This window comes from Telopea speciosissima, chromosome 2, assembly GCF_018873765.1.
Source record: "Telopea speciosissima isolate NSW1024214 ecotype Mountain lineage chromosome 2, Tspe_v1, whole genome shotgun sequence".
Taxonomy (NCBI): domain Eukaryota; kingdom Viridiplantae; phylum Streptophyta; class Magnoliopsida; order Proteales; family Proteaceae; genus Telopea; species Telopea speciosissima.
In genome coordinates, this window is record NC_057917.1 from 83656376 (window position 1) to 83673648 (window position 17273).

The following is a 17273-nucleotide window of genomic DNA, read 5'->3' on the forward strand; positions in this document are numbered from 1 at the left end:
AAAAATAGTATTAATACCATTCAGAGGACATTTGAAATTAGCCCAACAAGTGTGTGATGAGTTAGGAGCACTTGCCTCTTCTGTAACTGGTGTGGATATGGAGCTGAAATCAGAAGTCAGCCTTCGGCATGCTCGTACACTACTTGCTGCTAAGCAGTTCAACCAGGTTTGATTGCTAACAAATTTTTCGACATACAACAATTTTTTCCAATGCACATCTGAAGAGAAAATGAAGCTTGCTCGTTGGAGAGATGGTGAATAATTTAATAAACCTTGTTGCATCATGCATGAGTACCTTAACTCAATGTTCTTAAAAACAGACCAGGTGTCAGACCATTCAGGGGAAAAGGCCGGCGGCAGCCCAGTGGTCCAAAAGATTTCCCAACTAAATGGGGTTGGCTTCATGAATCCAGTTTTTCCATTCAATGCTGCTTAAAGCGATACTTATCATTAAACATAAAGCATATCTTTTTTTTTTTATAATCAATTATTCACTTGTAATCTTCAGTCTATCCCTTATTCTTTTAAATCCTCTAATTTGTAAATTGCCACTTTCTTTTTGGGTGAATAAATAATTCAATACCAAAGAAGAGGAAAAAGAAATAGATACAACAAGAACAAAGCCCAACCTCCTTTACATAGGCAGGGAGGGGAGGCATGGACTTGTAAGATAGAAGGGGGGAAGACCCCAAGAAGATACAATAAGCCTATTTCAGGGAGAGTCAATACACCGACTAGAAGACCCTGGAATTTTGGCTTTGACTTCAAAGAGAATAAATTCCTAGATCTGATGAAAGGATCTAGCTTTAGAGGTCCACCTTCTAAGGTTGTGCTCAAGCCAGATGTGAGATAGCAGCACTGAAAGCTAATTTTCCCAACCGTGTCACAACAGGATTTCCCAGAAAAGGGCGTATTGACCCAGATCCATTCTCTATAAAAGGGTAAAATTCTCCTTCTCCTAGGCCAGCACTCGGCTAGCGGACCATACCAAACTGTAGAGGAGAAGGGGCAGTCAAAAAATAGGTGATCCACATCTTCAAAGGTAAGCCCAAAATGTATATAACCCAGCCCAAATCTTATTTTGACTAAATTAACTCCCTTTTTTTGTGTTCTCCTACATCAAGCTCATTACATGATATATCAAAACCCTTAAAATATAAACCCAGAAAACCCTCATTAATCCAAGAGGATGCCAGTGTTATCTGCATCAAGTGGTCTAGGACACGTGTTCTTTGCTCTATCACCTGCAATTTATGTAACTCTAATGCACTTGTTTCAACAGGACACAACGTAGGTCAGGCTATGGGTATGTTTTCTACACACCCAAAATTCAAGCACTTAGACATGGCTATGACAAAGTAACAATAGGAGTATAGGACTGAGAGTGGGGTCGTGAAAATTGATGGTAGGGAGTTACCACAAAGTGATAACTTTCGATACCTAGGTTCAATATTGGTAAAGAAGGCGAAATAGAGGATGATATTATACAAAGAATTAAAATAGGGTGGATGAAATGGAGGAGTGTATCCAGAGTGTTGTGTGATTGATGTATCCCTTTAAAGCTCAAAGGAAAATTTTATATAACTGTTATACGACCAACAATGATGTATGAGGTTGAATGTTGGGCAGTAAAGAAAAAACATTTAAAAATGGCATACCCAGTGCACGAGGCTCCTGCCACAGTGGGGTCTGGGGAGGGTCATAATGTATGCAGCCTTACCTCCATTTCGTGGAGAGGCTGTTTATTGACTCGAACCCGCGACCACTAGGTCGCAATGGAGCAACCTTACCGTTGACTGAATGAGGATGTTGCGGTTGATGAGTGGTAAAACTAGAAAAGATAAAATAAAGAATGGACAAATTAGAATAAACATGGGAGTTGCCTTTATTCTTGATAATTTGCAAGAAACTCATTTGAGGTGTCATGGACATGTGCAACGAAGTCCTTTGAATGCTCTAATACAGAAAGTGATTGATTTTAGGTAGGCCTAAAATAACCATGGGAGAAGTGGTGAGGAAAGACATGTATACGCTTAGGACTGGAATCTTGTATGGCTTTGAATAGAACTGATTGCAGAAATAGGATCCATGTGGCCGACCCCATTTAATCTTGATGAGTTGAGTTTGAGACATGGCCATGACGAAGCAGATTAAGCCTCCTTTTTTTTTTAAACACATTTTTGGCCGAGCCCTCTTGCTGTACCCATTTCTGGACAGTCCCTGTTGTAAGTTTGGATGACAGGTGAATCTGACACATCCCTATACCTGATCCCCATCCCCGAACCCATGTGACCTCAGGTGTTTTTAGTTCTTAGAGCCAAAAACATCATTATTTAAGTTGGGACTTAACATACTAGCACTCATGGACTTGTATTGTGTTCATGAGAGCAAAATCCAGTCCAGAATGACAAAATTACGCATTCTGAAGAGTCAAACCCTTGATACGATAAGAAAAAAGTTGATTGCTGATCAGATTTGTTTGTGATATGTGTTTTAGCTTCAACTTGCTGAAATCCTAACTAAAGGAGTTATATTGAGTTGGATGAGTTATATCCGACAGGTTTGATTTATATTTATGTACGAACTTGATGGGGAGCATTGGGATGTATGGGGTTAGGGGGGTGTTAGTCAGTATTACTTATGCAAGTGTATTATGAACTTTGATTGTTAATAAATGCCATCTCTCAAACCTTAGGATGAAACAAGCCCTTTTCAGGCAATGCAGGCACAGGATTCAGCCCCTCACCTTTAATTTAAAGCTTGTTTCTTTTATTTTTTTTGACTTTGCAGATTTTACTTACTGTTCTCATAGATAGTTTTCATTGCAGGCAGCAGCTGTAGCACAGTCTCTCTTTTGTATGTGTTACAAATTCAATCTTCAGGTTGAGAATGCGACTGCCCTACTCTTGCTTGCAGAAATCCACAAGGTATTCATCATATATCAGTTTGGTTCTTTTTCTGGAGGAGACTAAGAGCAAGTCGAAGCTACTGTATAGAATAGCCATGATATACAATGAAGTGCGATGAATCTTGTATACTGTGGTCTCTCCTACTAGTTGGGTTTTGCCCAACTTCATGCTGACTTCTCTATTTTTTGCTTCACTGTTTTTTTTTTCCCCTTACATTATATACAAGGCTATATGCCTTGGTATGCCATTTTTTCATTTTTGATCTTATTGTGTCAATTTTATTTCTTCTCGGATTGAAATTTGAATGTGGAATAACGTTTATCTCTACTTTTGCTTCAGAAATCTGGCAATGCTGTATTAGGCCTACCTTATGTGCTAGCTAGCCTTTCATTTTGCCAATCTTTTAATCTTGATCTGCTGGAAGCATCAGCCACTCTGGTACTCGCTGAGTTGTGGCTGTCACTTGGATCAAGCCATGCAACACGAGCATCAACCCTCATACACAGGGCTTTTCCAATGATTCTCGGTCATGGAGGTTTGGAGTTACGTGCACGAGCCTTTATTGCAGACGCAAAGTGTTATCTATCAGATCCATGTTTTTCAGGTATTCTAAAATCTGCTTCCTTCATTTATGTAAGTAGTTATTGATAAGTATCTATCTCAACTCAACTCAACTCAGCCTTATTCCAACTAATTGGGGTCGGCTACATGGATCATTTCCCTCCAGTCAGCTTTATTCAAAGCCATACTTGTTGCAAGGCCTAAGCTATTCATGTCTTTCCTCACCACTTCTTCTAGAATCATTTTAGGCCTACCCCTGGCTCTTTCAGCTAATCTGAATCAAAACTGCCCTCCATATTGGAGCATCTAAAGGCCTCCGTTGCACATGCCCATGCCATCTCAAATGACTTTCTTGCAGCTTATCATGTATTGGAGCTACTCCTAATATAGCTCTAATCTGTTCATTCCTTATTTTATCCTTTCTAGTTTTACCACTCATCCATCTCAACATCCTCATCACAGCTACAGTAAGTTTGTCTATATGTTGTTTCTTTATTGCCTAACATTCAGCTCCATGCATTATTGCCAGTCGTATGACTGTCCTATAAAATTTTCCTACTCGTTTTAAAGGAATTTGTTGATCACACAATACTCCGGACCCACCTCTCCACTTCATCCATCCTATTTTAATTCTTCGAGTAACATTATCCTCTTATTTCTTTTTCTTTATTTATGATTGAGCTGAGATACCTAAAATAATAAAAGGGCGTATCTAGGGAACAAGGCTCCCGCTATTGCAGGGTCTGGGGAGGGGCATATGTATGCGGCCTTACCCCCACATCGCGGAGAGGCTGTTTCCTGATTTGAAGCCATGAACACTAGGTTGCAATAGAGCAACCTTACCGTTGCACTGAGGCCCGCCTTCTAGGTACCAAAAATAATGCTTAACAAAAATGCCTAGACCTTTAAACACTGGATAGGAATAAAAAATGGTGTAAAATAAGTTTTTCCAACCTCCAACCACACAAGGCATGAATCTTTCACCCTCCATCCAATTAATAGACTTACTAGGGCTGCAACAGGGCTGGGTTGGGCCGGGCTGTTTAAAACCCCAACCCAACCCTGAATCCTCCTAGCTTGGCCCAGGCCCGCCCTGGCCTTGACTCAGGGCCTAAAAACCTCAACCTTGACCTTGACTCTGACAGGCTTAGCCCAGCCCAAGACCTCCCTGATTGGCCCTGACTCTGTTTCGCCATCTGGGGCTGGGTTGACCCTGACCCTGTTAGAATGCTCAGAATGGTTACAAATTCCAATCGAATACCCTATTCTATTAGCGTATTCAACATGCAGAATTTGAGGTAAATTTGATGACAGAACAAAGAGAGCTACTAGGGTTGCAGATAGCATATCTAGAACTGTAAGTATCGATCATAATTTTCCAGAACTAAGGACAGTACTTCAGAAAGTTGAACAACAGAAACTAGTGTATGAAATTTGAGCACAAACAAAGCAGTATGTTGTATGATCTTGTAGCCAGCAACAAAACTGAAATTGAATGGAAAACTGAGGTACTGCAGGGTGAAGATGAGCTACTCACCTTCATTTCTCTTTCTCTTTAAGTTCTTTCCTCTTTCTGGCATAATGCCTATTCAATAGTCGGATCCGTAGATCATTTTCTTTGTTTTTCAAGGGCTCTAGCTTTTCCTCCTAGAACCAATCAAATACATATTACAAATAACAGAAAACAAAATTAAATAGAGTCAAATACACATTAACTTACGAACTCGCACAGTCACACGACTCACAGTCTCTCACTCACGGTGGATACCCATCATATCCGCTGGCACCAAGAGCAGAGGAGTGGGTGAATGGCACTAGCCGAATAACTCAGTACCAATTGCCTCCAAGAGAAACTCGTGAGGACAAGCCCCATTATCTCCAGTTACGTTTGTTCAGAACGGAAAAATCGAAACTGATGACTGTGGGAGAGGATTCTCAAAGAAGGGGTAGGAGGCAAGTGGATGCCATGGTTCTTTTCATAGCAGCAATTTCACTTCAGCGTCCTTCCTGGGAGTCGAAAATGGATCTGAGAAGGAGGTTCGAGGTCTCTTACAAATATATTGCAGACAATTGCAATGAATGTTGCAGCAAGGGGTTAAAGTCGCACCAACCATGAAATTTCTTCTTGCTTCAGAATTGATGCCACGAGTCTCTCTGAATAGTCTTGGATTCATCGAGATGATTAACGATGGAGAGTTTAACCAGCAGAAGATTCACTCGCACTCGCACTCCATCTTCCTTCCCCCCAACCAGTGAAATAGCCGAAAATTGAATCCCACAATGAACCCTCCGAAGTTGTGGATGCAGAGAGAGGGGAGAGAAGCAGCGGGGAAGAGAGAAAAGTTGGGTGGGAAATGGAGGAAAGGTTAGGGTTCAGTCTCTGATTAGGGTTTTATCACAGCGAGAGAGAGAGAGAGAGAGACCCTAATTAAGGTTAAAATCAGGGTCGGGCTAAGCCCGAGGCCTCAACCCTGGCCTGGCCCTACCCTCACTCAGGGCCATAAATCTTTAGCCCAGGCCCTTTTCAGGCTCAGGGCGGGTTCGGGCCGCCAGGGCCAAACTTGCAGCCCTACTTACTGCAATGACTTGGAAAGCCCTTTTCTTGGTTGTTTAGTTAAAGCTATTTACAATTTCTAATATCAATGTCTACTTTGGTGCAACTTGGGCCAAACCAGAGAACTGAGGGCTAAACCTGAACACACCAAACAAATGCTAGCCTGTGCTCAACCAAGGCCTCACCTTACAAAAATCAGGTTGGTTCAGTTGGCTTCAACACTACTTAGTGATAATTCTTTGAACCTGTTTAGAAGTATCCTATATAGATATGATAAAACATTTAATAGTTTACCATAAGTTTACATAGCTTAATGTATCTGGTGATCACTGTTAAGCAGAACCACTGCACATTGTATATTGGCATGTAAGGTTTTGTTGAATAATGTAAACCAGAATACTGTGGGGGGTATTCTGGTCTTTCTAGTGTTTATTTTTATGTTTTTAAGTGTTTTATGTACTGCCTAGCTATGTCGGCTATGGCAGGGTTATTTTTGTCATGTGATTGTAATTCTCGAAGTTATAAATAAAGGGCTTGGCTGATCACAATCGATCATTCAAGCATTCCCAATTTCCTGGTTTTGTTAACATGGTATCAGAGCTGTCTTCTCTGATCTAGGGTTTTCAAAACCTTCCCCCCTCCATTGTTCCTCTCCTTTACCTTCTCCATCGACTTCTTTATCCTTCTCTTCATCCCCTCTCCTTGGTTCTCCATCGACTTCTAGGGCAGCACCAATGAGGTGATCCTATTATGATCTGGTTGCTGCCCTTCATCCCACCTCACATTATATGACCTAATTTCAGAATTCAATAGTTGCTGTTTTATCATCTGCGATTTTGAAGACTGCTCCTATTTTCTGGAAATCAATCCTATCGGCTCGGAAGGTTGATTGTTCACCTTGGAGCACTATTAGCAGGCCTCTGGACAGCATCTATCAAGGCTGCATCATCACATATTGAAGACCTCAAGTTCCAGCCCCTCTTTTCCCCTTATCGATCTCAACTGTCAGGGTTGCCCTGACACCTTATCGATCTGGTTTTTCTGGGCTGCCTTTTGAGGAGTTTTTTTGAGGGTTAATTCCCCTATTATACTGCTGCATTCGATCTCTGTTTCAGCCATACCTACTGCAGTTTTTTGAAGATCTGTTTTTTCCCTATTTATTGGATTGATTTTCTGCCTGGCTGAATCATGGGTGACTCAGAGATGACAACTGCTACTTCTAGAGGAGATCAAACTAGGTCTGATTTTCTTCCCTATGCTGCTGTCATTAAGCTTGATGGTACAAACTACTTAATTTGGGCCAGATCATTATCCCTAACAGTGGCTGGTAGGGGACTTACTAGCCATCTTACTGGCACCACCAAACAGCCTACTGAAGAAGGTGCTGCTCATACTAAATGGGCTACCAATGATGCAATGGTGATGTCCTTTGTTCTGAACTCTATGACCACTGACCTCTCTAGTCAGTATCTTCTCCTTGACACTGCTACTCAGATATGGACAGCTGTCAAGGGCACTTATGGTCGTTCAGGTAGTGGTGCTCAGGTTTATGAAATCAGGAAGACACTCCAAAACACTACTCAGAAGGAGATGTCTGTCACCAAATACTATGTTGCCCTCAAGTGTTTATGGCAGCAATTGGATCACTATGCTCGGTTTCAGCCTACTACTACTGCTGACATTACTGCCTACCACACCTATGTAGATCAGTTCCGGGTCTATGACTTTCTGGCTGGCCTCAATGATGAGTATGATCCCATTCGGGTGCAAGTTCTTGGTCGGGTTCCTTTCCCCACTTTAGAGGAAAACTTTTTTTATGTGCATAGTGAAGAGACAAGGAGGGCTGCTATGATGATTACTCCTAAAGTTGAAAGATCAGCCTTACAGACTGCTGGCTCCACCCCGGACACTTCTTCTGATAGTGTTGCTACTACTGCTGCAGCTAAAGAGCCTGTGAAGTGTGATCATTGGCACAAACCATATCACACTAAGGCTCAGTGTTGGAAACTATATGGGAAGCCTGTTGATTTTGAGGCTAAACGTGGTCGTGCTAAGTCTAAAAACAAAGCCAATCACACTGAAAGTGTAGCTCCAGCTCCCACTACTGACATTGGTTTCTCCCAAGAAGAACTTCAAGCTCTCCGGCATCTGTTGAACACATCTGCTGCCAATTCAGGTTCCTTCTTTGCCCGTATAGGTATTTCCTTTGCTAGTCATTGTGCATCGGTAGTTTCCACTCCTTGGATTATAGACTCCGGGGCTATTGATCACATGATAGGTTCCTCTAGTCTTTTTAACACATATTTTCCTGCTTCTGGTAAGGACAAAGTTAAAATTGCTGATGGGTCCCTCTCCTCCTTATCTGGGAAAGGATCCATTGGCTGTTCCCCTTCTCTTACATTATCTTCTGTGTTGCATATTCCCAAGTTTACCACTAACCTTCTCTCCATTAGCAGTATCACCAAATCTCTAAACTGTAAAGTGACCTTTCCCACTCACTGTGTTTTTCAGGAATTAGACTCGGGGAAGACGATTGGATCGGGTAAAGTGCATGACGGATTGTACCTGCTTGATGGGGATCCTACATTTACCCAGGCTTTACCTTCTAGGCTCTATTCCCAACATCGTTCTCTTCTAAACTACACATATGTCACTCTAAACTAGGACATCCACCTTTAGGTACTTTATCTACTTTATTTCCAGCATTAAGTAATACTTGTAATAAGGAAGACTTTTTTTGTGAGCCTTGTGTCTTGGCCAAACAAAGACGTTCCAATTATCCAATTTCTAATAAAAGGTCATTTTCTTTATTTCATGTTGTTCATACTGATATGTGGGGTCCTAGTAGAAAAGTTTCTATTTCGGGTCATTGGTGGTATGTAACCTTTATTGACTGCTATTCTAGGTTCACTTGGGTTTACCTTATGCACACCAAAAATGAGGTTTTTTCATGTTTTCAGCACTTTCACCAACTGGTTAAAACTCAATTCAATGCCACTATTCAGATTTTGAGAAGTGATAATGGGACAGAGTATATGGAAGGTCAGTTCCAAAAATACCTGGCTGCCCATAGAATCCTCCATCAGACCAGTTGTGTTGATACTCTAGCCCAAAATGGTGTGGCTGAGAGGAAAAATCGCCACCTCTTGGAGGTAGCTCATGCCCTTCTGTTTGCTCGTAATGTCCCTTCCGTTTATTGGGGGGGATGCTGTCCTTACTGCAGCCTATTTAATTAATAGGCTGCCCAGTCGGGTCCTTAACTCTAGACTCCCTGTTGAGCTATTATTTGGCTCTTCCTCCTTTATAGTTCCTCCTAAGGTTTTTGGTTGCGTTTGCTATGCCAGGGATACAAGGTCCCCTGGTAAACTTGATCCATGCAGTCTCCCCTGCATTTTCTTAGGGTACTCTGCTACACAGAAGGGGTACAAATGCTATTACCCTCCATCCCGCCGGACTTTTGTCAGCATGGATGTCGTGTTTCATGAGAGTGTCTCCTACTATGTGTCCCCACCTCTTCAGGGGGAGAGTATTAGTGAAGATGTGCTGACTATAGACTCTCCACCTCCACTCCAGTCTATCTCTTTACCTCCACTCCAGTCTGTTTACAATGAGTCTGAATCAGTTCAGCCTGCTTCTAGTACTCCCCCTGAGTCAGGGGGAGAGGTTCCTGTACAGGGGGAGATCACCTCTATTTAGGGGGAGCAAACCACCCCAGTCCAGACTCCTGTCCAGAGGACTATTAGTGAATTTCAGAGGAGGATTGATGTTAGTAACATGGAGACCTATGCAAGGAAACATAAGCAGGTTCAATCAACTGTTGCTCCCGTACCCATCCAACTGCCGAACCTGGATCTAGAACCTGCCTCTCCACCTGGTAATGTTCCTTCTACTGAGTTACCTGTTGCTCTTCGCAAAGGTGTCAGGATTTGCACTCTGCATCCCATATCTCATGTTGTTTCTTATGACTCCCTTTCCCCATCATTTCGTGCTTTTGTTTCTTCTCTTTCTTCTATTTGTATTCCTAACAATTGGCAGGAAGCTCTATCAGATGGAAAGTGGAAGGCAGCCATGATGGAAGAAATGGAGGTTTTGAAGAAAAATAACACATGGGAGCTTGTGGTTCTTCCACCTGGGAAGAAAACCGTTGGATGTAAATGGGTTTTTTGTGGTGAAACAGAAGGTGGATGGCACTGTGGATAGGTATAAGGCACAGCTTGTGGCCAAGGGTTTCACTCAGACAGACGACATTGATTACCAGGAGACCTTTGCACCTGTTGCGAAGTTAAATACCGTTCGTGTGTTGTTATCATGTGCAGTCAACCTTGGATGGGATTTGCAGTAGCTAGATGTTAAAAATGCCTTCCTAAATGGTGCACTAGAGGAGGTGTAGATGGACATTCCACCAGGGTTCTCTTGTGACAGAAATAAAGGAAAAGTGTGCAGGCTGAAGCGTGCACTGTATGGGCTGAAACAGTCACCTCGAGCTTGGTTTGGTCGATTCCACAAGGCCATGATTTCTGTGGGCTATAAGCAGAGTAATGCTGATCACACACTCTTTATCAAGAGGGTTGGTGAAAAACTCACTGTTCTTATAGTCTATGTTGATGACATAGTAGTTATTGGCAATGATGGTGATGAGATCAGACAGTTGAAGACCTTCCTTGGCCAAGAATTTGGAATTAAGGATCTAGGGAAATTAAGGTACTTTCTTGGGATTGAAGTGGCTAGATCTTCTAAAGGCATATTTCTCTCTCAAAGAAAGTATGTCCTAGACTTGTTGGTTGAAACAGGTTTGCTAAGCTGCCATCCTTCAGATACTCTTATGGATCCCACTGTTCGGTTCAAGGAAAATGTGGGTGAGCTTGTTGATAAAGACCGATACCAAAGACTTGTAGGGAAGCTGATTTATCTTTCACATACTCGTCCGGACATTGCTGTCGTTGTAAGTGCTGTGAGTCAGTTTATGCATGATCCCTACACTTCTCATATGGAGACTGGTCTTCGCATTCTGCACTATTTGAAGTCAGCTCCTGGAAAAGGCATCCTTTTGTCTGCACATGGTCACCTACGGATAGAAGCATACACCGATGCTGACTGGACTGGTTCTGCAGATCGTAAGTCTATTTCTGGGTATTGCTCCTTTGTAAGTGGAAATCTTGTCACCTGGCGTAGCAAGAAGCAAAATGTAGTTGCTCGTTATAGTGCTGAAGCTGAGTTTCGAGCTATGGCACAAGGTATTTGTGAGATACTTTGGCTTAAAGGTTTGTTACAAGATCTGGGTATTCCTATTCGCCTTCCTATGATGTTGTACTGTGATAACAAGGCTGCGATCAGCATAGCACACAACCCAGTACAACATGACCGTATCAAGCATGTTGAAGTGAATATGCATTTCATCAAGGAGAAATTAGAAGATGGGCAAATCTGTATTCCCTTTGTGACATTTGCTGATCAGCTTGTTGATGTCTTCACCAAGGGGCTGCCTGGAAAGTTATTTCATCCTAATCTAGTCAAGTTGGGCATGATCGACATCTTTGCTCCAACTTGAGGGGGAGTGTTGAATAATGTAAACCAGAATACCGTGGGGGGTATTCTGGTCCTTCTAGTGTTTATTTTTATGTTTTTAAGTGTTTTATGTACTGCCTAGCTATGTCGGCTATGGCAGGGTTATTTTTGTCATGTGATTGTAATTCTCGAAATTATAAATAAGGGCTTGGCTGATCACAATCGATCATTCAAGCATTCCCAATTTCCTGGTTTTGTTAACAGGTTTCTTGGAAGACCTTTACGTACCTATACTGAGCAAATGGATGTTAAGTGACTACGTGAGTCATTGTTTTGTTGTTACTTACCATCACATCATTATATGTTATATATTTATATTGCTAAATATTATTCTAGAAATTTACCATTAAACAAGGAATTACATTTGATGTGTGAAATTCATAGAGAATTACCGTTGTAGGACAAGAAAATGAAAGTACAAGTAAACTAACATTATCTTACACTAGCATGTTCACAGAGTATCTAACATCTATTACCAAAATAAGGAATTTATGAGGTAATGATTTTTTTTGGGTTGTCTTTTTTGAGTTACATATGTAACATATTACATTAGTCTTTCTCTTTTATATAGATTTTTTTTTAGTTTTACATGTTGACTACATTCTATAGGATAAAATTTGACTTAATTTCAAATTTCATAGAAAGATTGATATTTGAATTCATTGATGTATAGTTCAAAAGAAAAAAAAAATCATCTTGTATTGATCAAAGTGTGCTTTAAAGGTTTACAGTTTCAGGCTTAAGAAGAAACCATCTTCGCTATAAAAGTAAGCTTGTGTAGCTTGAAGAGAATCCTTGGCCTGGGTGGAAATCCTTGACCAGGGTGGTCAAGGTGCTCAATCGGAAAGAGTGGTTTAGTTTGTATAAGGGCTTGATTCTTGCTTGGGAAAAGAATTGGATAGTGGAGAAATCCTTAGTCCGTGATCAAGCTAGTGGACGTAGGACAGTTGGCCTGAACCACTCTAACATGTTACCTTCTCTCTCTCTCTCTGTCTTCCCTTGCACTTGCTTTTTATTAGCTTGTGTTTTATTATCCTAAAAGTCAGGAAAAGTTTGTCACCCAATTCAACCCCCCCACGTTTGGGTGTTGCCATTTGATTCTACAAAAAGTTTAGTCTGGTTTAGGTTTTCAGATTGCTGATTTAAATACTAAGACACAACCGATTGTATCCATAGTTATCAAGGCAACCAAGGCATTGGAGAGGGTGCAAAATCAAGGCGACACCAACAAGGCGACCAAGGAACCTGGATGCTTAGGCGACGCCTTGATAGCTACGATTGTATCACACTTGTTTTTTGTTAAATATGCTGTTTCCCTTGAGAACATGAAAGGAAATTAAAGAAAAAAAGAGCTTTAGTTCTCTCAGACATCATACTTTGTGAGAGAAATCACAGAGTCTCCCAACTTTGGTAGGTGTAGGTATATTTTCTTAGGTTTCTTGCAATTACAAGTCATTTTTCTGGGCAAGAGTGATTGTTTCCAGCATCAGATGTCTTGGTAGAAAGTAAGTATTGTTAGATTTATTGGATATTTGAAGCCTAAAAAATATCTCATGTTGGATAAAACTGAAAAACTGGCATTTTATGTTTCATGATGCAATGGAAGTTTGAACAGGTATCCTATTGTTATCCCTTAATAGTTGGGGGGAGGGGGGACATGGTGTTGGATGATGGTGATGATGATGAATCATTGTGATTTTGTTCTACGTTTTTTACAGATTTTTCAGAACTTCAGTTATTGTCTCCATGCATCCCATGCTTGTTTATATTATCTTCTTTCTATTTGTTGTGCAGTTTCTGAAGATCCTGAGGTTGTGCTGGATTCTCTAAGGCAAGCTTCTGTGGAGCTTGAAATTTTAGAGGTCAGATTTACTTTCATTACTTGTGTGGGTAGTATCCAATTTTGGTATCTTCTGCAGATATGTCGAAATGGTAACCCTGGCTTTGTTATTCTTAAAATGTTTATTTCAATTTGCTATCATTTTATGAATTCTGTAATGCCAGACTTATTTTTTCTTTGGTGGAAGGGGGGGGGGGGGCGTAATGCTATTACCCCAGATATAACAGACCCCAGTAAGAGTTGATTAGAATAGAGAGTAAACAGCATTAGAAATGGCAGCAATATATAACCATTGTAGAAATGAGGATACGCTAAACACTAGCACTTTAGCTAAAGGTTATGCCTTGACTCAACTAAACTCAATTGTAAATTCAAGTATCCAAATTTCGAAGTCTCATTTCTATGATGTTCAAGTCCCTTTACTTAAATTCTTTGTTAAAAAAGAAAAAACACTTCTACAACTCAACAAGGGTTAACCCCTTCTCCAAATAAATGAAGATATCAATTTAAAAAATAGACTCTAAATAAAATTTCTAATTTGGTTGACCTTTGTAAAATAGAAATGTCATCACTGACTGACATCCTATCGTTAAATTGCTTATAACTTGCCTAATATAGCTTGGAGTTGCAAAATGTTTGTCTCATGTGAAAAATAGACTTTCAAAGAACAATCAATTCTTTTTTCTTTTTGGTCCTATCCTCTACCTTTCTGAATGAAACCGAAGGAGTGTTTCGTTATGATCTGGATTGCATCCTTATCCTTAATCTTGATTACATATTTTATTCTTTCCAATCTTTGAAGTGCCACTTCAACACTTCCAATAGAAAAATTTAGTAAGAGAGCCTTGCATAGGAGCATCCCAAGAAGAGCGAATGCAGTCAAGAAAAGACCCCACTAAGAGTTGATTGTAGAGAGTAAACAGAATTAGAAATGGCAGCAATATATAACCATTGTAGAAATGAGGATACACAAAACACTAGCACTTTAGGTATAGGTTATGCCTTGACTCAACTAAACTCAATTGTAGTTTCAAGTATCCAAAATATAATTCCAAAGTTTCATTTCTATGATGTTTAAGTCCCTTTACTTAAATTCTTCGTTAAAAAAAAAAAACCAATTCTACAACTCAATAAGGGTTAACCCCTTCTCCAAATAAATGAAGATATCAATTTAAGAAATAGACTCTAAATAAAATTTCTAATTTGGTTGAACATTGTAAAATAGAAATGTCACCACTGACCGACATCCTATCGTTAAATTGCTTATAACTTGCCTAATATAGCTTGGAGTTGCAAAATATTTGCCTCATGTGAAAAATATACTTTCAAAGAACGATCAATTATTTTTCTTTTTGGTCCTATCCTCTACCTTTCTGGATGAAACCGAAGGAGTGTCTCATTGTGATCTGGAATGCATCCTTATCCTTAGTTTTGATTACATATCTTATTCTTTCCAATCTTTAAAGTGCCACTTCAACACTTCCAATAGAAAATTTTAGTAAGAGAGCCTTGCATAGGAGCATCCCAAGAAGAGCGACTGCAGTCAAGAAAAGACTCCTCCAGCAGCCACATTTTCTGAAACTTGAACAATCTTGAAAAATGAAAAGGATCAGAATTATGTTCAATCAAAAGAGGGGAGTGGTACGAAAACATTTTGCTCAAGTGAAGAGTATCTGGTTTGCCAAATGAGAAAGCCCATTCATTATTAATGAAGACTCTATCCAGTCTCGCTGAAATACAGCTTAGGCCAGGCCCTTATTTTTTTTTTAATTATGGGATAAACTGAAGGGAAAGACTGACCCATTCGGTGACTTTTGCAGTTGCCCTCACTGAACCGACTTAGATCTCTCATTTTTTTCCTTCAATCAAAACAAAAGTGAGCCATTCTAATTCTTTTCTTAATTCTATAGGTTTGAATAAAAATTTGATTAACCATTTGGTATAATTGCTATGCTTAGTGTGTGACTCGTTGATTTTTTTTAGGATAGAGCTAGAATTCAAAAAAAGGACCTGCCCATAGTATGAACTAATAACCAGCTCATTGCTTCGTATTTGGTAAACTCAGTTCAGGCCGTCTGGAAATGGCCAACAGAAATAACTCATTTAATGACTGAAAATTGAAAAAGATAAAACCACCAACGATGCATCATCTCCCTTGAGTTAGGAAAGGACTTACTCAAGAAGAAAAATCTCTCTGAAGCTTGAGATGCACAATCTTTATACCAGTGTGAACAACCCCCCCCCCCAAAAAAAAAAAAGTACAGACGTGCAACAATCTTTAATTTCGAATTTTTTTTTTAAATAATGGGGTTTAGTCACCATCAACACGGTGTATATATTTCCAGGCCCTTATCCACTGGTTCTATTTATTTTAAAGAACAGAAATGACATGGATTACCTTTACCATTAAAGTTCGAACTATACATTCAGTTAAACAAGAGAAGAGCTCAAATCTAGTGATATCAAAAGGAAGACTCCTGCTGAGGTGAACCCACCTAAGACTTGTGTGTATCATCCAATCACTTCATTGAATGACATCATGTTCATAACTTTCTGAATGTGCACATATTTCCGTTTTGCTTTGTTCGGTTAAGTCCATTATGCTCAGTAGCCTAGGTGTACTTGATAAAAAGGGTGGGTTCACCTATTTGTCAATTTAAAACCTGGAGTCCTTGTTGGCTACATGGTTTGATGTCTATATGTTGAACTTTTTATCTTGTTTATGATCATTGATGAGACGACTATGCTGATACAACCACAGTATCATGAATTGGCGGCCGAAGCCTTCTACTTGATAAAAAGGGTGGGTTCACCTATTTGTCAATTTAAAACCTGGAGTCCTTGTTGGCTACATGGTTTGATGTCTATATGTTGAACTTTTTATCTTGTTTATGATCATTGATGAGATGACTATGCTGATACAACCACAGTATCATGAATTGGCGGCCGAAGCCTTCTACTTGATGGCCATTGTCTTCGACATGCTTGGACATCTAGATGAAAGAGAAAATGCTGCTGCTTCGTTTAGAAATCATGTGGTTGCTCTTGAAAACCCGGATGATGACGACTCATTGTTGAACCGGATATAAGGAATTCATCCATAACCCAGTGGAACACATATTGCAAGTTGACAGCTGAAGCCATCCACTTGTGGCCACAATTTAGATGGAAAGACAGCTTCTTAATTCAAAACAAGTGATTTGTTTCGAAAATTCACAGGACGAGGGCCTGCTGTCAAAGGGATATAACTAAATCCTCATGCTCTGATGCAGGTGAGCACGTGAAACCCCATACTGTACTTACAGATCAGTAGAGCATTTGATGTGCTAGTTATGTTTGGCCATGTAATCAGATATAACTAGGTTAACTTTCTTCTCTATTCCATCCTATTGGTTGAATGAATGGATTCAGCTTCAACACAAGAGTGGCCCTTGATATAAGAAACTGCTCTGGACCAATTTAAACTGATCCCACCCTCTAGCCTCTTTGTACTTTAATGGGTAGACCAGCCTAGGGATAATTGTTAGCCTTGTGTCATGTCTTAAAAAGTTAAAATAAAACAGTGAAGATTACATGTCTTCTCGTCCACGTAATTGAAGGTCTGTCGGTGGATATCTACTTATCCACCTCAGCCTACCTTCACTTGGAGGGCAAGGGTGGGATTTTTATATCATATAACATGGAGGGATAGGTGTTTTATTCCATTTAATTTAAGGGACTGTTGAATGAATGTTCTATATGTGTATTTAGAACTTGTAGTCCTTTTTTTATTTTTTTATTGCCAGTGTCTTGTTCCCAAAAGTTATTTAAGTCACAGGTATAAAAGACTTTTCAAAACAATTTG

At 40.1% G+C, this 17273-nt stretch overlaps 1 protein-coding gene across 1 annotated transcript in view; it reads left to right on the top strand.

The window, feature by feature from the left end:
• The window catches only part of LOC122651723 (anaphase-promoting complex subunit 5), a 63441-nt gene extending 46490 nt beyond the window's left edge, over window positions 1-16951 (top strand). Inside the window, exons 16-20 of the mRNA XM_043845226.1 lie at window positions 25-166; window positions 2829-2927; window positions 3249-3513; window positions 13384-13451; window positions 16360-16951. Coding sequence (XP_043701161.1) covers window positions 25-166; window positions 2829-2927; window positions 3249-3513; window positions 13384-13451; window positions 16360-16518 — 733 coding nt within the window. The 3' untranslated portion in view covers window positions 16519-16951. The remainder of the gene's footprint in view (window positions 1-24; window positions 167-2828; window positions 2928-3248; window positions 3514-13383; window positions 13452-16359) is intronic.
• The last annotated feature ends 322 nt before the right edge of the window (window positions 16952-17273 follow it).